General features: G+C 41.6%; 1 protein-coding gene across 5 annotated transcripts in view; it reads right to left on the bottom strand.

The window, feature by feature from the left end:
- The window catches only part of MOCS1 (molybdenum cofactor synthesis 1), a 32,562-nt gene extending 11,638 nt beyond the window's left edge, over positions 1-20,924 (bottom strand). For 3 of the 5 annotated variants that reach the window (XM_080585374.1, XM_080585371.1, XM_080585372.1), the window contains exons 1-7: positions 20,745-20,924; positions 14,537-14,669; positions 13,714-13,881; positions 7,294-7,458; positions 2,432-2,493; positions 1,044-1,155; positions 606-718 (exon numbers count right to left, since the gene is read on the bottom strand). In XM_080585374.1, coding sequence (XP_080441500.1) covers positions 606-718; positions 1,044-1,155; positions 2,432-2,493; positions 7,294-7,458; positions 13,714-13,881; positions 14,537-14,669; positions 20,745-20,864 — 873 coding nt within the window. In that variant the 5' untranslated portion in view covers positions 20,865-20,924. Of the gene's footprint in view, positions 1-605; positions 719-1,043; positions 1,156-2,431; positions 2,494-7,293; positions 7,459-13,713; positions 13,882-14,536; positions 14,670-17,159; positions 17,291-20,744 lie in introns of those variants that run through there. The other 2 variants (XM_080585375.1, XM_080585373.1) reach the window with 2 other exon arrangements.
- Between the last annotated feature and the right edge of the window lie 1,011 nt (positions 20,925-21,935).

Genomic DNA, 21,935 nt, shown 5'->3' with positions numbered 1-21,935 from the left:
GGTTCTAAGGTCACGCAAGACAAAAAAACAAAGTCAGCTTTGTCAGGAGTTCCAGTCTATTCTGCCCTTGCCTTTCTCCTAGGAATTCACAAACTTGTTACATTTGCTCTTGTAGTTATCAACTGGTAGGTGATGCTAAAATGAATTTTCTTACTCAGACATGAGATACAGCTTCACATAGGCTAGAAATTCGCAATGTGACACTGCACACTCCAAAGCAATGTTATTTCACTGAACAACTGGTTCATCAGGCTTATTAATGTTTATTCAGACACACAAACTTGGACTGCCAGAAGTTTCAAAAGCTGTGAATACAGGATATAATCCTGCCATTCTTTATATCCTTCCAAGGCATCTAGTGAACTCATTGTGTTTCTACAGGTAAAGATTATGACCAGTGTTTTAAGTAGGAGCCAAACCACATGCAGGCATTCATCCCACCAAAATCCCACAATTACTACACTCAACTTTTTATTTTTTTTAATTAAAACAAAACAACTTTGCTTGTCAAATATAAATGCTGAACTTGTCAGAATTAAGTAATGTGGGGCAGGGAGAGGGGAAAGTGCAGGGGTGCATTTCATATGTTCTTTGTCTATCCCCACCTTGGCTGTGCTGGAAGTTTCACAGGGCAATTTCTCCAATTCAGGCCATCGCTGTTTAATTGTGTCAAGCATTTCTTTGTAGCTCACCATCTTCTTGAAGTTCCACTTATTGCCTAGAATTAACAAAACCAGCATAACTTTAGATCGTGGACTGTATTTTAATTAAAAAAGAACCACCTTTACATTTCTCCACAACTCTCGGTTTTCCCTGTAGGCATCCCAGTCCCAAGTAATCCTGATACTAATCCTTCTCCAACATACCCAGGGAAGACACACAAGCTGTAAAAGAAACAACATAAAACTTAAGGCAATTCCTAATTCCCCAAAGGAGCTCATCAGAACTTCTGGAGACAAGCCCAAGAAGTAAATAGCCCCAAGCGAATTCACATATACCCATGGCACACCACATGCCACAAAAAATCTCAGAGGATTGTTTACCATCAAAGGGCATGTATTCTATGAACCGCACATCCAGGGGAAGATCCTTTGTGAACTCCACAAAGCCCAGCAGTTCATCCTCATTGAAGCCTCGCATCACCACACAGTTTACCTGCAGGAAAAGCAGACACCTGATATTAGCAAGCAGAGCATGACTTCCTTACGTTTTACAGAAGGCTTTGTAGTCCTTGCAGAACACAAGGTAGATAGAAAGAACAATTTATTTTGAAAGAAAAAATGAATAGAGAAGTTGTCAGGACTGAAATGGTATAGGCAATTGTTTCTGTAATTTTTTGCATCCAATCTAACAATTTTTGCCATGCTAGTTAAAGCTACATAACACAGAGGCTGTCTTAGCCATCTAATGCATGACAGATTTGCTGTCTAAAACGACAGCTTCACTCCCCAGTACTACACTGTACAGCTTCTGTAAAAGCACTGGCAGGGGAGCTTCTATAGCGCTCTTTTCGGCAGAGCACAAGAAAATGCCCCAGACCAGGATAAATTCACAGAGCACTCCGCACTCATAGGCTGCAGGACAGCTAGCTATGCCTCCCTCCAAAGAGATGTTAAAACTAAGCTTTTTTCGCTATCATCATGAACAGTCATAGAATCATAAAGGTTGAAAAAGACCTCCAAGATCATGAAGAGCCTCAGGTTCTCTCCACTTTATCTGAAGAACAACAGACAACTGAAGTTACTAAAATACTCCCTGTTAGCAAGGCAGACAAGTGTAGAATGCCATAATTCTTACAGTCTTGCAGGAAAAGCCTAAAACCTAGTTTAATTTCAAGTTTTTCATAGCTCTATAGCCTAAGCTACTTACACATATTTGATCTTACAAAACACTGGTGAAACAGAGGGGAACCACAGCTGCAGAACTGCAAACAGCTGAGTTAGGTGAAGTTTCACATTACAGTTAAGCAGCTCTACCTGCACCCCAAAGCAGAACTCCCTTTGCCTGTCTCTCACACCGGCACTCCTCAGAGTCTGCTGTGAGCAGCCGAAGGAGATAAACCAGGAGAAAATTTATGTCTTTCCGCAGGGTTGTTTTCTGCCTGTTAACTCCCTTGGCAAAGTTCACGGCTGGGTCAGACAAATGCCAACTCAACAGAGGGGGTAGGAGGAGGTAAGCACAGAGCAGGACCACCCTGGAGCCTGCAGCTAGGCAGTCAATGAATGGGCTTTGTGGCAGCGTGAACCCGTATCCTCAGCTGCCTCGGATAATATGAATTTCCCCATCACCTCGTGATGTGATCTTCAGACTTACCAAAAATTATTCAGAGAGGTGGGGGGGGGGGGGAACAAATTCCTCATCAGGTGAGCTGTAACTTTTATCACAAGTTACGGTAACACAACAGTTCAGAGTAAATAAGCACTGCCTTTACCTTAACAGGACGGTAGCCAAGTTCAGTAGCTTTGTGGATTCCTTCCATTACCTTGTGAAAGCCTAAGATACAGAAGGGATAAAATCATTTTTCTTGTATAAAAACAGAACGCAAAAGAAGGTAGAGGACAAAAGGATGACAAATAAAAAACAATCCAATTCAGAAGGTATGGCTTTAAAAGTAAGAAGAGCTGCAAGTACAGAGATTTTTTAGGGAAACACTCTCCCTCCCCTAAAGGCTGCCAGTGTTTCTGTGGTCAAGTCAGTGAGATTGATTTTTTTAACTAGTAATTTGTGTTAAAAATATTGGGATGCTTTTTTGCATTTTTGGACATCCATATATCATTAACATATGACTCTCCAGTTCCCCATACTTCAGCTTTGCCTTGTCTTATGTCCTTCTTAAAGGGAGTGGCAAACATTTGTGAATTGCCTCCAGATGCAATGAAGGAAGAATACTAAATTCATGTTTATTTGATAATAATTGCACATGTGTCTTTGCTAAAACAACAGAATCTCACTGGTCTAAATCAGATACTTACAGCGTTGCTAAATTAATTTAAAAGGATCTTTCTAAAAGTGCACATGGGGAGGAGCAGAGTTAGGAACAAACAAAAGCCCCCCCGTTCCCTGTTCATCCCTATCTACAGATGAAATTGGCTTCCCAAAGCTATTGACGATCCTTTAGAGTTCACAAGCAGCGTTTTACAGGATCATCGTTTTATGACTACTTCAAACATGTGGATTTGGTGACCACGATGTGGGGGGGCATGGGCCAGAGCATTTAGGAAAGCAACTCAGTTGGCCTTTGACCCTTGAAAACAAATTAAATATGTCAAAAGCTGCAGTGACTTCAAGGAATGAAGTGCCCAGACTCACACTACCCTTTAGCATGGTCTATACCTGTCAACTGCTCCCAGACACAGAGATAGAGTTAATTAACAGCAAGTACTTTCTCCCCTCCTAAACAGGGAAGAAAAAAAAAAAAAAGGAGGTACGTAATTTCACGATTCCAAAGGCCTTTAAGGAAACCTCTTAATCACCTCATTCAAACCACACCTTCTGTCAACTTTAAAGTTAAGACCTTTCATTGAGTTATCACTTTCAGATTTGACATATCACTCCTTCCCTGCCACACTCACCAGGTGGCAGAGAAACAAAGTGATAGTGGCAAGAATGAAACAGAAAGCTACTGACCATTGGGTACGTTTCTGGTGAGTGGATGTGCACAGCTGCTAGTATTGTGTTTGTGAACATCTCTCCTAACCAGTTATGTACTAGACTGAGCACCCTTCCTCTTTTGCACCCCAACCTCAGGTGACAAACCACTGTATGAGACTGAGCAACTCCTCCCACAGCTGTAGCCTCCAACAGCAAACAGTTTACATATGCTAGCAAAAGGGCAATATCTTTTAGAAGCTTGTGCTGATAATCCCTGCACTGTTGCTATTCGTACCTTTTTATGGGCAGGTCCATCACCCTCCTTTCCCTATCTCTTATCTAGTGGAAATTCAGGTTCTTTGGTGAGAAGATCATAGCTTCAGTAAAAATAGCTCACTTAATAATCTGTGTGTACGTAATACTGGATGTGTTCCAGATCAGAACAAAAAGGAGAGACACGTAGCTTTCACTTAACTGCTTCCTGGTTGGTAAAGATATCAAGCATGGACACGGGAAAACCGAAGACGCTAACTATTTTATGAACAGGTCACAATGCTACTCCTGGATCCAAAAAGAGCTGAAGAGCAAGGAGGGGACAGTAAAGTTAACTATTGCAAACAACTGTTTGAAGTTATAACTTGTCACCCTTCTCCATCACCTACTTGTCTTGCATACACCCAGGAAGTCTGCAGCGCTGGTGGAAGCTTTACTTCCAATTAAACAAGTTTGTGAGCTGAATATGGCACAAGAGATGACACCTTGCTGTAAGCGCATCCCAGAGCCACGAATGGGATCAAAAAGCTCTGCAACAGCTCAGAAAACCTTACGTGCAACTTCAGGAGTGCAGAAAGGTGAAACTGAAATAAACTAAAAAGGACAGAAAGCAATCACTAGCGAGCATCAAAAACCCCAAACAAGTAGGCATGTAAAGGTATGGAAGAAGACTACAGCTTGCAATGCATCCAAATTAATGTTCTAACCAGTTCAGTCTCTTACCTCTTACTACTCTAGCACAAGAATGCTGTTTATAACAACTGTCAAAAACCTCTACCAAAAAAACCCTATTTTGATTAACAACCATTATGAGCTTGTTTCCACTGAAAGATTTAGGGAGCAGGGTAATTATTTAAAATAAAAATTTGATGGAGTAAGAAATAAATTCGTAACTGTATTTCATATTTTAAAGTTGACTGTTTTCTATTTTTCTTTATGGAAAGCTGTTAAGAGTTTATTTGTATTGCCACAAAGTACTTGATGAAGCTTCCCTTCTTGATCAAAATCCTTATGTGGCAATGGAATTGCAAACAGAATAAATCTGAAATATTTCAAAACTTGAGAGCAGAAATGAATAGTAGATGTCATTGTGTCAGGAAAGACTGTCCAGACACAGAAAAAGTTCTCAACATTTTGTTTCACAGTTCAAAATTACAACCCACCCCCTGCTCCAGCCAATAAAAATTTTCAGTATTTTCATCTTTTCAGATTTCTTCTGAAGCATAACCTTGGCCAACTTTAGCACAGTTACGGTGCTTGTAAGCAGGGTTCTGCAGAGATTCTTCACCACATCCAGAACTATCCCATGTGGGACAACACCTCCCAACATTTCATCCTTGCAAGAACAAAGGATTCAAGCCAATGTTTAATGATCTAATTATAGTAAAATATCATCTCATTTTCTTTGTACTGAACAAAAAGAGGGGACAGGCTGTGAAGCAGGTTAGACTGACTTCATGCAATGCCAAATATTTTTCATTTGTTCATCCCTTGGAATGTAGTAGATAGGGAATAGCAGAAATGTTATGGTCCTCTAGCTTGTTTTCACTCATCAGTGATCTCTCTGATCATCTCACAGCTGTTCTCTATACCCCAACCATTTGGGAATAAAAACAGGTGTAATGCAGGTCACCTGCATTAACGATACAAAATCAAAACCTTAGAATGAGTTTCCAGAGGAGCAGAAAAAATTATTTCAAGTTTCTTGAGTTCCTGGGTAGCTCCACTTAGACGACACCTTTGCCTTCCCCAGAAATTACTGGACTGTTGGAGTCTATGACCAGGAATCCCTCTCACCTTAATACAGCTATATCCCGAAGCCTCTGGAACTGCCACACAAGACAGGGTAGCACAGTACGGCAGACGCTTTATTCTCTGCTCATTCCATACTTGGAAATCTCCTATTAAATAAAAACCCTCAAAAACAATTAAAAATATTTTTTACACAATTTCAGCCCTTAACAAAAGGAAAAGAAATATATAAAACCACTCAGCAATGTTTTTACCACTAGTTTTTACCTGATCTTGACTAAAAAAAAAAGGTATCTGATTTGGAGTCTTTATTTTCCTCTTTAAAAAAATACTGACTCAGAAGTTTCCCTGTTCATTCTCTATGCTATTTATGTGAGCAATTTTACTCTTTGTGGTTAAAGCCCTTTTTTCTTTAAAGAGGGGAAGAAGAGAACATTTATGTAAGTAAATATTTGCCACTGCAGTAGCAATGAAGGGCCTGTTTCCAGTAAATGTCACAAATCAGGTAACATTCAAATGCAGAGAGCAGAGGAAAAGAGCACAGTCAACACCTGCTTGTGATTAGACACTGCCAGATATTTCTCTGCATGCCAATTATGCCATGACACAATCACATTAATAAAACAGCCTAAGCTGGAAGGATACAGTTCCAGTCAGATTTGTGACAGGAACAGATTTCTGCACCGTGAAGTAGAAACCTGAAGAAGCACTCCCAGAGAGACTGTAGACAAGAACCCCTTTCTACACCTGTCAGCAGAAATTCAATTTGATAGCGGAGTGATTCTGTGAAATGTTGAAATTACTTCTCACAGCATCCCAGATTTGTTCAGCTCTTGCCACATACACTTAGCTTAGGTTGTTGCACCATCTAGTGGCTACCTGGAAGTTTTGTCTGAATTACTAGTTCACAGACTGACAACGTTGCATTACTACACAGAAACAGAACGATACAAAACCGTATCAGTTTTAGGCTGGAAAGAAGCCCAAACATTTATGGCTGAACTTCATGAGGAACTTTAGGATTCATTTAAACAAGAATGGGTAACACTGGACACATCTAAGCATTTTTGAAACTGTATCTGGAATTACTAGGTCAATCAGAGAGAAGTTACAAAGCTAGCATCCCTCCTCAAATGAACTCAGGCACACTTTACTTTTAGTCCTATTAAAATCTTGTGATTAGTGGTGTTCCCTACAGCACTAACGAAACCACAGCTGGCACATCCCAAACATAACTTTCAGAAACTGCTGACAAAATTTGTGACAAAAAAAATTAATTTTTGTGGCCTATTAGTCCTTGGCTGCTATAGCAGGAAAACTTGCTCTTTGAACGGCGTTAAAGAACAGCGGCATGAGACCAGCACAAGATTTGCAGAGTCCTCTTAATTTCCATTACTGTTACTCAGACAGTTACTGGCAGCTGTAGGCACAGTCCCGCTGCCTGTTGCTGAGCTGAGCCTCTCTGCCTCTACCAGCTCTGACTGAAGAGGCTCTGCTTCTCTAAGGGCTGTAGAAAGAAAGTCACCATCAAAATTGCTCATGGAGGTTGTTTTCCCTAGCCTCAAAACGATAGTAACTCATTTCTCTCCCAAAACAACTGAGTGTGAAAGACATACAAAGCAACTCACAACATTACTACAAGTGTTAACAACATTGCCTTAGGTGACAAGCCTATACCTTTCCTCCGGACAATGAACTCATATTTAGCTGGGACCAAAGTATCCAGGCTAATGTTAACGGCATTCACGCCTGCCTCCTTCAGTCGGGGCAGCAGCCTGGCTAAGTTGATCCCATTGGTTGTGATGGCAATGGTTTTCAGCCCTTCTAGCTTGTTCAGTTGACCTAGGAAAACAAAAAAAACAAAGAAAAATAAAAGGAACACTTTAGAAAACGTATTAATTCAACTGTAAGATACACGGAAAAATCCAAAAGATTTATGAAACAAAGGAATTCACTGAGGGTGTGTGGAAACCAAGGACACCAGCATTTCAGCCTTTGTCCAGCTGTGCTGGTTTAAGAGACCCATTTTAACACAAACCCATTTCAGAAGGTATAAACGACAGCAGTTTGTTGTAAGCAAAACTGGTTATAAAGAACACTGAAAACACACACTGATTTTGTTCTGTTTCTTAAACAGCTACTTCAGTGTTAGAAGGCCTCTGATCTCCTTTACCATCTTTTCCTCAATCTAGCCCTGAAAACTGAATTCTGTGCTCTGTAACAATAATAATAATGATAATAATAATAATAGTAATAAGCCATCCCTTTCACACTTGGCACCTGCAACTAGCTGCATTTATGTAGCAACATTTACCCTGTTATGCTTCAGAAAAAACAGTCCTAACCTAGAGGTAGCTGCCAGCAGTAGCGACTTTAAACTGCTGAAAGAAATAGCATGTATACTCCCAAGCAGACAAAAAAAGGTCAGCATATCAGACCGTTAGAGAGAATCTGATGCAGCAACATCCAGTGGACAAAAGCACTTGCACTTGACAACTGAAATCTTTCCATTACCCACAGAGGCACCCCAGCCAATTGAAGAGGGCTAATGCAAGACACTCAAAACAAAAGAAAACCACAAAAGAAACAGTTAACAGCATGAGATTAAAAAATAGCTGCCTCCTCATAAACTAGATGAGGAAATCCTCAGCATATCAGATTTCCAGAAGGCAGTCTTTCAAACCCCCAGTTATCAGTACAAGAACTAATAGGAAAAAAAATCCTAAACCTCAAAAACCACTCGCGGAAGCATAACCAAAGCAGTCATTTTCTTTTCTTATTTTCCCTCCTCCTCCCTTCTCTCATAGCGCCAACTCTAATTACATGAAAAATATTTTAAGAACCCTTATTCTTGGGGCAGCTTTAGTTACAACACAAATATTTCACAGTCCCTTCTTCACTGCCTATTTTACCTCTATTTGTTCATGCTGATAGGGATTTTACTTCTGCTTTATTTCATTTCCCAGCTGCTCTCAAAAGCATTCAGCCTAAGCTTGGCCCAGAAGTCTGGAAAGGGACAAGCACAATGACACCAAGGATGCCGAAGCTTACAGCAGCAGCATTTTGCATCATGATTAAGAGCCCTGTAAAGATATTTAGAGCCTAATGTCGTAACAGAAGAGCAGTCTTTACTGAGAACTGATTTTTTCTGGCATGCTTCTACTCACCTTGCAAAATCCTCCCCATTGACCGAGAATAACCCTCTCCTGGAGGATAAGTGCTATTGGCCTAAGTTTGCAAAAAAATCATTTAGCACTAGCTAACTTTAGTAGGTTTGTCTTTTTGACAGGATGGGATACACTCTACAGTCAGGGGAAAGGACACGAACACCACTACTTTTATTTACAGCCTCAGAACACACAAAATGCTTAAACTCCTAAGAGAGAAGAAAAAACTAGCTGCCATACAGGCTTCACTGCTAGAAATGTAAAACGCATAAAGGCATAGAATAAAACCAAACCCATGCTGCAGCCTTAAAATGGAAAATTTTTTAAAAAAAGGCATGAGCTCTTTAGGTCACTTAGTGCAGGCAGCAGCTCTCATCAATGCATTTTCTTCCTCCCACGCCAGGATGAGATATAGGATGAGGCACTGGAAATACACTAATATGCAGAACCATCTGTAATAATTTGGATAGAACCCAACTACGAGAAACTGGAGATGGAGACTTAGCACTATGACCAACAGGTTAAAATGAACCACTCATTACACTGTTTAGGCAAGTGGAACATCTGCAGTTGCTTTTCTTCTTGTTGTTGTTGACCTCTAATTTCAAAACGGATTAAAGAGATTTCATAATGTTGTAACTCACCTTTTACCTGTTTAAGTCTTGTTGCTGAGTGCTTTAGCCACAATCAGTATAAGCAAATGCAATCCATAAAACTATCAAGTAGAACAGGAAACAGAACAGATGCTATAATTCAATAGCATGAAGATAAAAACTTATTTGTGCAGCTCAAGCCATCAAGCAAAGCCTTTTACATTTACGTTTTCAGTTAAAATCAGAAGCATCTCCTTAAACACATGAGTTTCTTATATATTCTCCTCCAGCAGTTTATTCAATTATATTTCTCCTGACTGAGCCCAGAAAAGGTATTTTTATCTCCTAATATGTGCATTAACAAATCTACCCTGCACAGCATCACTCTGGAAATATGTATGCTACTATAAAAAGCCCGCCCTGGAAAATGATTTTGTCAGTGGAGAGCTGCACTTCTCAGACGATAATAAACAGCTCTCACAGGTTAAGCCCAGAGCTAATTTAAGTTTAGAGTACCCCAAGGGAGATAGATTCCACATTCCATTATCAGCCGCTTCAGAAAAGTCTCAAACAAACGTACGTGGTTTTGGCAGTCACTAGGAAGTGATAGGGCTTTCAGCAAGCATTAGCTGCTGAATCAGAGCTTATGTATGTGCACGCAGTAAAAGGTGACTTGCAATAATCTAAAGGAATTGTAGACGGCCTCTCAACGGCCTCTTCTCCTGCAGTACCTTCAAATCACTTTTGCTCACTGAAACAATAGCAACAAAAAGCTCGAGTCTGAGAATTAGGAAAATATGGTAGTAATAACCTAGCATTAATATTCATGAGCTTTATTGGTGTTCCACACATCATTTATGGTTAAGAGAGATGCTTGCTGAGAACAAACCTAGCTCAAATCTCAATGCAATTCACCACCTAAGGCATTGTAGCTAGCTTCCATAAACCATCTGCAATGACAGACGTGGCTGGGACTTGAATATCCATACTCTAGGAAACATTAGAAACAAGCCAATAACGCAATTTTGAAACCTTCAGTTTTTACAGTCTAATGTACGCTTTTGGGCAATAAACCCATGAGTCTTAGAAAGGCTGTTTTAAATATCTTTTTTCTTGTTCATATACATGTAATATTGTAATACACAGTTAAAAGTAAATCCGTTGACATGTGAATACTCATTTTAATGAAAATTTAGAGTGAAACGGTCAGTGATTTTGCTACTACAATCTTATCATGGCTAGGTTTTGGTTTTTAACCATTCTGGGATTCTAAAGCTGACGTTCCACTAGTTTGAACATTTTCCTGTGTGATACTAATAAATGAGGACCACAGTAAGCATTTACTAACCATTTTTTCCAATATTGTGGGCCTTCAGATTTTCAAAAATATTATCATTTGACACTATTTACTATGTAAACTACTTTCATACAAGAGCATTGAGACTGGCGTTAGAGGGCCATCACTTATGGCAAATGCTAGGAGTCTTCAACGAGCCTCTAGGAGGAGCAATTCATTTACTCCAACATACAATTAACAGCGTAGAATATTTTGCACTTCTTGGCACTCCAACAAAAAAGAAATGTAGGTCAGAGCCATGAAAAGCCACAAACAGACTTGCATGTGCCAAAATTCTATACACTGATCTTATCAGCAAGCTTGCTGAAGTCAGAAAGACCTGACCGGGGTAATGACACCTTAACAATGGAGACATATTTCAAAGAGTTATAAAACAAATAAAAAAGTAACAGTCCTGCAAGGGCAAGTTGACATTAAACAAGGTGGTTGGAAATATGGGCATTACAGCACAGCAACATGAAAATTAATAGCACCACCCCAGGTTCTGTTAATATTTTAAATCTCAGACTGTTTCAGAAAACCTGAAGAATTCAAATTCTTGACGATAGAGTTTGAATCTTAAGCCCAGCTGTTTCTTCCTATATAACTAGAAGTAGGCTTTTTAGAGTACAGTAGAACTGTGTAATCTGCTACAGCTCATATTTGAGACTAAACACCGAATTCAAAGACACTCATAGAATCACTAGATAAAAAAAAGCAGAACTTCTGATTGTGCCTCAGCTTCCTTCTATGTCAGCCAAGTTTTTCCTACCAGCCTGTTAAAGGAATCACAAATCCTATAATTCTGCTAGTCCTGAATCAGCACAATTCTTGCTTCTTCAATTCTTACCTAAGAATCAGAAAGCACAAAGTATAGAGACAGCTTTTGGCCTGCAGCAGTAGCTCATTTAATGAATGTACTACCAAGAAAAGTCCTCCTAGAGAAGCATAGCTCTTGCCACTTGGGCACGGAATGGATCAAACATTTTCTTTTGTTGCTTGCAGTACACTGCAATAACCTTGGGTTATAAAATAAGGCATTTATTTCTTGAGATACTATTACAAAACAGAGATCTTCAGAGTTTGAGGTGCCCACTTCTGGTACAGTTTTGTAATGATCTTGTGATAATATGGCTTCAATAAAACTGCATTCTTCAAATCTTGCAGGAAACGTTTCTGGAATTGTTTTGCCTCAGTGAATTTTCCCCTAGCTGTTACATGTGATCTATTCAGTTTTGACAACTTTCTCTTGATCCCAAACATGTGCACCACAGAACACAGTTGTAGAAGAGAGTAAGTGTATATAGACTTCATTTTCTACGTTTTTAACATGGCTGAGAAAAAAACAGCCAGGCTAATACAAATTCATTACAGAACGAACTAATGCAACAGTACAATCATCTTAATATCCATTACCTTTACCTCAAGATGACTAATTTCCTCTCATCTGTTAATAAAATGACCACTATGATTCTGTCAGAGTTCAACTGTGAACAAGAACACAGGCAGAATAATTAAAGTCCAGTGGTTCAAAAAGATCTGTCTCCCTCCTTTAGCCATAAAAATAAGTCTTTGAAAATGCTATCACTGCAGTAAAATAAATAAAACAAGCTTTTGATCGTTCCAATATCAATGGTTCAGAATTGTAGCAATGACAGAACTATATTGCATCCAACTGGCTACTCAATGTACACCTTCAACATTGGAGTGGTAGTATTCAGTATAAAAAGCCATCAGCTACTGCTGATAAATCAAAAAGGTACAAGCACTAGCAAAGAAAACTGCACTAAATAGACAATGATATTGATTTCATTTAATTTTCATGCCAACACTATACATCCAGCTAAAAAAGCTTTATTAAATTTTATAAGTCTACTCCCCTTTTGGCTGGAAAAAGGTGGCTAAAAATAATTACAACTTTTATTGCAAGAAACACAAGCACAATACTTCTTAAAAGGCACACAGAACTCTCAATCCTAAATACAAATAATTTATCATGTATGGGCTAAACACCCAAGAGGATGCTATTCCACAGAGTTCCAAAAAGGTGAAGTCAGTACAGGTTTGGGACTCCTCACAACCGAGATTCAAGCAGAGCTCAAGCCAGCTCACTCCAGCCATGCTTTTTCCAGCTCTGTATACTGCTCTGAACAAAACAGGGCAGGAACAGAGACCAACTATTGCATGCAGCAAAGTCCAGTCTATCAGTAGGAACTCTACACTTCTCAAGACCTTCGCATTCCATATTAACCCCTCCTTATCTTCAGCACTTACAGGAGTATACTTGCAGAAACAGAAGTTCCACTGCCTACAATACGGCAAAGCACACCTACTACCATAGCTGTAATCTAACACATTACTACTACACCAAGCTGTTGTAATGTCCATAATATATGATACTTTGGACAAGTTAAAAAGCAACTGGCTTGAGATAAAATCTGACGCAGTCAATCAACACAACGTAAATCAAAAGGAGATAGACTTCAAAGGTTTATCCAGTAATTTAGCTTCCATTGAAGCATACATTCTTAATCAATAACTATAAAAGCACAGACATTCCTGCCATTCCTAACTAAACATAGATGAGCAAGTGACATCAAAAAACAAACAAACAAAACAAAAAAGAACCTGTTTTGTCCTCTAGTTTTTAAAATGTATCACCTCTTACCCCATCAGAACCTGGTCGAATCAGTTCTTGATTTTGCACCCCTACGCTGCATAACTGCAAGGTGTTCTAATAGATGTTGAATATGAAGGCAATGCATAAGTTCAGCTGTTACATTATGAAGTGACAAGTGACAAGTTCTGTCCAAGCAAAAGAGCAGAATTGGACGTTTTCTAATGGGAACTACCTTATATTTTATAGTGTTGGGAAAAAGCATCACCACTTCACATATACTCTTCCGGGTGTGGGACTATATTAGCAGATATTTATAGGTGTATAAGCAGACAAATATATAGCAAGCCACTTTGAAATACGGTTTATTTATTAGGAACTCACCTACAATATCAACCACATCAGGTCGGATAAGTGGCTCTCCTCCTGTCAGTCGGATCTTCTCTACACCTTCTTTCACAAACAGTCTTGCTAGGGTGATTATCTCCTGAGCAGTAAGTAGCTCTGATTTCGGAGTTAGCTGGACACCTTCCTCTGGCATACAATACTGACCTGAAAGAAAGAATACAGAAATATATGGCAAAAATATTCAGCAGCAGTCGATCTAACACTGATATGCAAAACACACAAAGTGCAACTGCCTTTAACGGATGTCATCTGACTCTGCCTTTCCTAAATACAGATAAGACCATACACCAAATCTTACAAGCAATTTCCTTGTTTCAAAAGAAAACTCGAGACTCATTTGATGGTTCTTTAAATTAAAACAGACCCACTTCAAAGGAAACGCTGACCTTATTTCTATCATACCTGCATTCAAACAGACACCAATCTGACCTGGCAAAAATGGGAACATTGCTGCAGACTTTGTCGATGTAATTGTGGGACTGTCTAGGTATGAGCTCTCATGCTTATCACATACTTTAGATATGGTATACAAACAGCCATGAACACTATCATCCAAACCATGCCAAGTCTGATGAAAGACCCGCCTTTGGCAGATCCTGAGGCTTGTTCCTGCTTCCCCGTCCTATCAGCAGTTCAACACGAATCAGTTTCTAATTATCTTGCATCATTGTTTTGCCAAGATGAGGAACATAACACAGGGCTAATACAGCAATAAGTATTCTAACTCAATTCTTGGCAACTACACAATGTTTCTATCTACTGGTGCCTAAGAGCTTTATGCAAAAAAACAGACACTTACACCTGAGGTTGCATTTCTCTGTCAAAGAAATTCGCAAGTAGTTGTGCTGACGCCCAAAGCTGTCTGTCAAAAAAGCAGAGAAGGGAGCAGCATGTTCCAGTAGAAAACGTCCTCTTCCTGAGCTTTCTAGTTCCTGGAAGGAAAATAAGAAAGAGCTAAATATTTGAATAGCTATCCTCAATACAAACTTGATGTATAAATACTAATTTTGAACTCAAATGATAATTATCCCATCCTCCCTCCCCCCCAATCAGGACAGCAGCACAAGAAAAAAAAACAAACAGTTTCTCTTAATTACCCAGACATTTAGTGATTAATTTTCACACCCTACTTAATTCCACAGAATAGTATTACAAATTTTCCCTGCGCATTTTAAGATATAGCCAGTTTGCCACAGGTGCTTCAGGCTTTTCATTCGGAACAGAAGGCAGCTTTTTCAATCACTTGTCTCTTCACTTGCTAGAACCAATGATCCAGGAACCACCTTCACTGTGACCTTGTCAATCACACACAAAAACAAACAAACAAAACACCAACCCAACAAAAACACACAAACACTGAGTAACCAGCTAAGAAAATCAGTGGAAAGACAAAAGATTCATGGAAGTACAGTGAACTTCATCTCCAGTGACAAAGCACCTACCAAACCATTTCTGGATACAGCAGTGTTTAAAAAGTTAAGAAAAAAATAAAAGTCAAGGTTAAAATTCAGCCACAGAACTGCACCTCCAGTCAAAATCATGCTTGCTAGTCTTGATAAGCCACAGTAGGTAAAGGGTTAAATAAAGCTCTGACAAAAATCTAAGATGCAGAACGAGGAGCTGGACAAAATGACGCATCAACTAGTATTGACACTGCTTAACTGAGCAAAACTCACAATTTCCATCTAGAACAAAACAGACCTGTGAAATCTCCAACCATGCTAAAATTGGCAATACGGGACGATGCCAAGGGACTGGGCAGAAACAAACACAGCCGTGGCCAACACCTCCCTGGCTTTGGTCATCTTCAGTAGCAACCACAGGAATTCATCCCGCAGAGTGTCCAGAAATTGCCCCAACGGTCAGCTATAACGTTAAATAACCCAGGTAACTTCCCTCAAAATATTTTATTATGAAAGCATTTCTAAGAGTTGGGGTGGGTGGAAGGCAGAGGACACCTGTGGTGAGCACATAGGTCAGTCAGCAAAGGTCATCTGGGGGGAAGGCCCAAGTTCAGCCACCAGCAGCTGAAGCAATGTTGACTCCAGCTGAGCCAACACCACGGCTGCTGCTGACCTTACAAGCAGAAGCAGTCTTCCTTGGCAGCACAATCGTCCCACCAGCCTTTAAACAACTTACTACACTTCTCGATCCAAATGGGTTTGTGGTTAGATAGTAAGATATCTAAGAATAACTTTGGCCATGGAAGGGCTAGAGAAGATAAAGGAGACACAAAGTGGCTGATCTCAGAGCCCAGAAAGCATCTGCTCAACCCTGATAAAACAGCGGTTCTAGTTTCCAAGTAATTGCTCTTCTGCCAGAAGAAAAATCTCCTTCAGTTTCTGTTTCGCAACAGCCACAACTGGAGACCTCCAAGTGGTAAAAACCCAGTCCTCCAGAGGCCCGGCCTTCCCTCCTCTGCAGTACCAGAGATGTCAGTGACAACAGCTGTAAAAGTCAATCAACCCTCAGGCATGCACACTGCTCATACGCGCATACTCTAAGACATACGCATGAGGTGGTAGGTGAACTACTGCACAGGAATCTTTTCATGTGTGCACAGGCAGAACAATTCATGGTTTTTAATCTCACTGGGGAATTGCTGCAGCCTGAGCACCTGGGATTGCTTGCAAATTCCTTATTGGTCTACTTCCAACCAAAAAATCAAAAACTGGGAACTTACTTTGTTAGAAATGCCAGTTCTTCTGTACTTACTCTGAAAATTTCTGAGAATACAAGCTGTAGAAAAGCCCAGCTAAATATTTAGACTTCAACCATAGCTGTTCCCCAGTTAGAAAACTCAACCCTGAACAGACTAAACCTGAAGACATTTTAAATACTGCCAATCTCAAAAATCATAACAAAAGTATTTTCACTGAAATCCACATTGCAGCATTTTCTTTGAAAACCACACTGCTTTCTGGCCAGGTTGGATTTCTGATGTTCTGCTTCCTATCATTTTAGAAAGGTGACCATATTCAAGAGGAAAGTACTCTCATTAAGATTTTAGTCCTTGTAGGAACACTCCTCCCCTATTTCTTTCTTAGTCACTCATTTTTGCACCTTCTGCAGGAGCAGGCTTCCTTACCCACAACACCTGAAGGCAGAACAGTGTCAACCTCCCACCCCTCTGTTTTAGAGTGAGAACTACAGGCAAGAAAAGAAGTGACACGCTGTCCTTTGCAAGACAGGGAAACTAGCGAATTTATAGAATGGATGCCAAAACAGCATACTTTTTTTTTCCAAAGACAATAACGTACTTTAAGTAATTTCCTATTTTCATGAAGAAACTTTCAATGGCGTGGGATGCAGGAAGCAATGGTTCCTTCCGTTCCTGGGTCTGCCATCCACGTGGGTGGCTGGGTGGTTGCTACAGACAAGAAAACTAAAGTGAAAGGACTTACATGCGGAATAACACTGACCTTCAGTAATTACTCTGAAGTTTACTTTCAAGAAGCAGTATTTAAAGAACAGGCACTCACGAGGCAGCCGGTGTTAATATTCCTTACAGTTCCCGTTGGAGATAACAACTTTTGTCTCTAGCTGCAAGATACTTACAAAACGGGAATGGTTAAAAACAGAAGTTTTACAGAGCTACCAGAATTTCTTTTCATAAGCTTCCCGTCATACAGAGATGGGTTTGTCTGGGAGGAGAGAGTAACTGAGGATGGAATTTTTAAGCTGTTAGTACAGTTTTTGTCCAGTTTAATGTCAGCAAGGAGGAATTAGGAGACGCCCATAATGAATTCAGAAGTGTCCAGGTTGAGCTCCAGCAGGAGCAGATCCTGTATTACCAAATCTGCCACTGTACCCAGAACTGCCACTTTTTTTGTTTTAAATCAATTTCTTAGGGAGGACCAAATGTCAGGGGTGAAAACTCAGCTGCTTTCCCAGTAACTCAGGGCAAGGATGAAGCTCACTCTCAGGCAGTTGGGTAAGTAGGATTTTGTGAAGGGGTAAAATATGGTGAGGCTGGACCTAGAGTCACATGCAGCCTCTGAATGAGCCATCAGGGCACAGAAAAAGCAAATGTTGCCGGCTACAGTTCCCAGGCTACAGGGAATGGGTTATTCAGTTCCCTAAAGTTGGGAAAGAAGGTGGCTGCAGCTATTCTAACGTATCAATGTCCAACCACATAACTTTTTCACTTAGGGGCCAGCCCCTAATTCCCTTCTCCATAGTTGACAGGAGACACTTCTGCACATAGAAGGAGTATGCCCTGTCACAGTGTGCTTCAACAGATCTAGGAAAAGGTAATTTCACTCTCTGGGCTGTCAATCCTATGTTCTAAACTAGTACCGAAAGAATAAGAGCTTAGATGACTGCACCTACCAGCTATATTTTGACAAGCTGTCAACCCTTCAGACCTGTCAATTCACCTGCAATTTCTAAAACTCTTCTAACAATGCAGCAAAATTGGAAGCTGCCACTAGAATTATCATTAACCATCAGGACCACCACAAACTGACAGATACTGGAAAGGCTCAGTGAAACCCAAGGGGAAGACAGTAGAACGTCACCTATTTATCAAGCTGAAGATCAAGTACTAAACTTTCTCTAGCCTTCTACCTTCACCTTATCCCAGTGATATTTGTGCGCTATGAAACAGTAATGCTTGCAAACGTTTCTTCTGGACGGGCCTCAGGGAGCACCAGAACCTATGCACTTACATCAGCATTGGCATGGCTCCTGCTGCCAAACCCTGCTGGCCCCTTCGGCCTGCAGTCCCACTGGTCTATGCACCAGCGCTGTCCCTTCAGTATAATGCCTCATGCTCTGGGACAGCATCACAGAGACAACTCAGCAAAAGCTCTTCTGTTTCATGCCTCACCTTTAACGTCTTGGGTAGGGAAGCAGTGGCAGAGCGTCCTTGTTCAACCTGGAAATTATACAACCACAGAGGCTGAAATGGGTCTAAGTAGGTCAAGTGCCAGGATGAGGTTTGAGCTGAAAAGTCCAAGACAAATGTTTTTTCTGAGGGCTCTGCAGCTGCTGCACAACAGTTGGCCCTAAACAACATGCTTCAGTTCTGGCTTCTGGCACAGAAAGTGCTGCTCGCAGACTTTGACCAGCTACCCACAAAATGGAGCTCCAGGACACAGAGAGTTTCAGGCACGACTGGCCAAGAAGAAAGGCCATATCAGGTCTTCTCTAAGCAAGCTGGGCTCTTCCCTTTATCCTAGCGGTGAAGATTTCAATGAGATCACAGAAAATTACAGGTAACCGTGTTTGAATTACATGATCTACATGAGCAGAAGCGGAAAGGACGCTTCATAGCAGGATGTCAAAGACAATTACTGGAAATTATACATCTACAAAGGGGTAAAAAAAAGAGGCACTAATTTCCTTAATGTTATGTTACTGCACTGAAGCCCCACTACCTTAAGAAACCTCTCTTCCTCTTTTTTTTTTTTTTTTTTGCCTGTAAACTTCTAGCTTACAATAAAGAAGTACAAATGCCATTTGGTTATTGTAGTGGAAAATACACTGTTCTGTAGTAGAAACACATAATCCTCTTTCTTTTTTTTAATTGAATAATATCATTTGGGCATGTACCATCATATGGACAAGATGACAGGCTGGCATCAGACTTTCCATTGTTAATTGTGAATTACTCAAAAAACCCTTGTACACAGCCAAACAAGCATAGAAAAGCAGCTCTCAGAGTGTGCATGTTGCTACTTGGCGTTATCTAGTCTTAAAAAAGGGATTACAGCCTGTACGACATGACAGTCACACCTCTAAGACTGACAGTTGTATCATAAATACTAATAGGCTCAAACATGTGGACTAACCAGTCCAATAATCACCTCATCAAGTTCTGCCTTTCATTTCTAAACGATTTACAAACAACTTTGTAGATACATCTCACGGTATAGTTAGGAAGTTTGCACAGTCTTTGCTTCTGCATTGGCTTGCTTCTCATGCCCTGCAGGGTATCAGCAAGCGCTCCAGCACGCTTGTCACTGTTACTGTGCCGCACGCACAAATCTCTCAACCACTTCCATGCTTCCAACCACTGTGGCTTTCTGCCCCAAAGGAAACAGGGGTTTCAGAGCTGGGCATTGTAATCAAGCTCTACTAGAAGATCTCCTGGCTATATGCAAGAGCGACTTGATTTACTGAAAGTAATTAAAAGTAATTCTGATCGGAACTTATTAAAATATATACAGTTTAAGAAAAATAATAAAAAAAAAGAAACTCAAGATGCTCTCTAGATTACTGAGCCAAGTAAGAGTTCAACAAAGCATTGTACAAACCCGTTTGACTTTTTCAGTAGATAAATGAACAGTAGTGAACGCATTCAATTCTGATGACACAAAGACTGTCGCTAGTAGCTTTGGCTTATTTTGTGCTTGTTAAAGCCAGCCATGGAGTCACCAGGAAAAATAAAATAAAATCAATAAGTGCCATCTGGGATCAGTGTGGATGTCATACTCCGTTTCTGTTAAACAGCTGTGCCTTTCTGCAGAGCTTCGCCTCTTGCATTTGAGTACCAGGAGACCAAATTGATCCGAGGGACCTGAAGCGGGGCTGGGGGCGCAGAACCGGCCACCTCTGCTGCCTTCGTGGCACGGCTCGTGTGACCGTTCGGACCCCGACGCCGAGCGCTGCCGAAGCACTTAATTCGGATTCAGGCAAAGCAAGTGCCACCGTGCAACCTCTCCTTTGGTCCGGACAGCACCCAGCCGCGGTGCGGTGCAAGAGGCTGAAATGTCACCCTCACACGGAGCGAGGGCACAGTCACGGGTGGCCAAGTTTCGCTGACTGCCCCCCCCCCCCCCCCCCCCCAAGTGGCACGCCAAATTAATTCCTACCACCCCAAATGACTCAGCACCGGTCTCGCAGCCCGCTCCGGGACCACACGGGGCTCCCGCCGCCCCCACGCCCGTTAACACACCGCCACCCCGCACCCTTTCGGGCAGCCCCCCCCAGCCACCCCGCGGAGCACCGCACCGGGAGAACCTTCCCCTACCTGCCCCGCAGCCCTCGGCTCCCCCCCTCACCTGAGCCGTGCCGGTGGGAGCCCTGACAGGCGCCCCGGTGCTGCAGGCGCGGCCCGGGGCCGCCCCGAGCGCCCCCCGCAGGAGCGCGGAGCCCCCGCGCCGCCCCCACGCCGCCGCCATGCGGCCGCCGCCGCCGCTCGGGGGGCACCGGCACGGCACCGGCCTCCCGCCATCACGTGGGCGGCGGGGAGCGGCCGCCGGTGCCGCGCTGCACGCCGGGGGTTGTAGTTCGCTGCCCTCAGGGGGGGTGGCGGTCGGCCAGCCCTGACAACGTGTGTCGTGACAGCGACACAGAAACAGCAAAATCCAGTTATCAGTGAAACGCAGAAATCCAGTTATCAACAGTTGGAGAACGCTCCCAGTGAAAACACAGCCTTCCACCTCAGTCCTGTCTGAGTCGTGATGACATTGTGTGAGGCGTTGTCAAAAGATGGGACTTCTGTCCTAGTTTCATGGGGCATAAACAGAATATCTTGGTTTTCCAGCCTGGTACGCTTTGCCACACACACCCAGCCTTTCACAGGCCGGGGGCCTCATGAAGAAGCGTCTCAAGGCCTGCCATCCCCATCTTGGGGTGGGACAGTAGGTACCAACGGCCCGCGCTCTGCAATGCTCGGCCTCACCGTACCAGGCCGCACCTGAGGCAGTTGTTCTGAACTTGTTTCATACCTGAAAGGAGGACTCGGTTCCCCCCAAGTTTCCCCTAATTGTGTCACTTACACTTGCAGAAGACACGTTTCCATATATGACTTTTATTGCTCTTGACATTGAAACTTTACAGCTCTTGAATTGCTACAGCTGCTTAAAGTACAACTCATACCTTTATACACCATGCTGCTTTTATGTTTACTCTTCCAGTTTAAATTATTTGGTTTTTCATTACCAAATTACTGTCTCGAGGGTATTTGCTCTTGCAACTAATGGTTACAAAAGCATTAACAATTCTTTGCTGAGATGTGGATGAGAAATCCTGCATTCAGTAATCGCAGTCTTAATCCTTTAGCACTTCACCTGTACTGTACTTGATGCGTGAATAACTGGGCCCTGTAATTGCTTGTGTCAGCCATTATTTCAAGACGTAGCTATACGTATTGGTACAGATTCAAATCTTTACTCAGGTTATACTTAAATCCTTGCTTTATATCATAATGCTGCCTTCTAATTCAGCCTTTAGTATTCAGACTTTAGACT

The sequence above is a fragment of the Anser brachyrhynchus genome, assembly GCF_964034855.1.
Source record: "Anser brachyrhynchus genome assembly, chromosome: 3".
In the NCBI taxonomy this organism is placed as follows: Eukaryota; Metazoa; Chordata; class Aves; order Anseriformes; family Anatidae; genus Anser; species Anser brachyrhynchus.
Note: the sequence above shows the minus strand (reverse complement) of the source record. Positions and strands in the feature narration are given on the sequence as shown.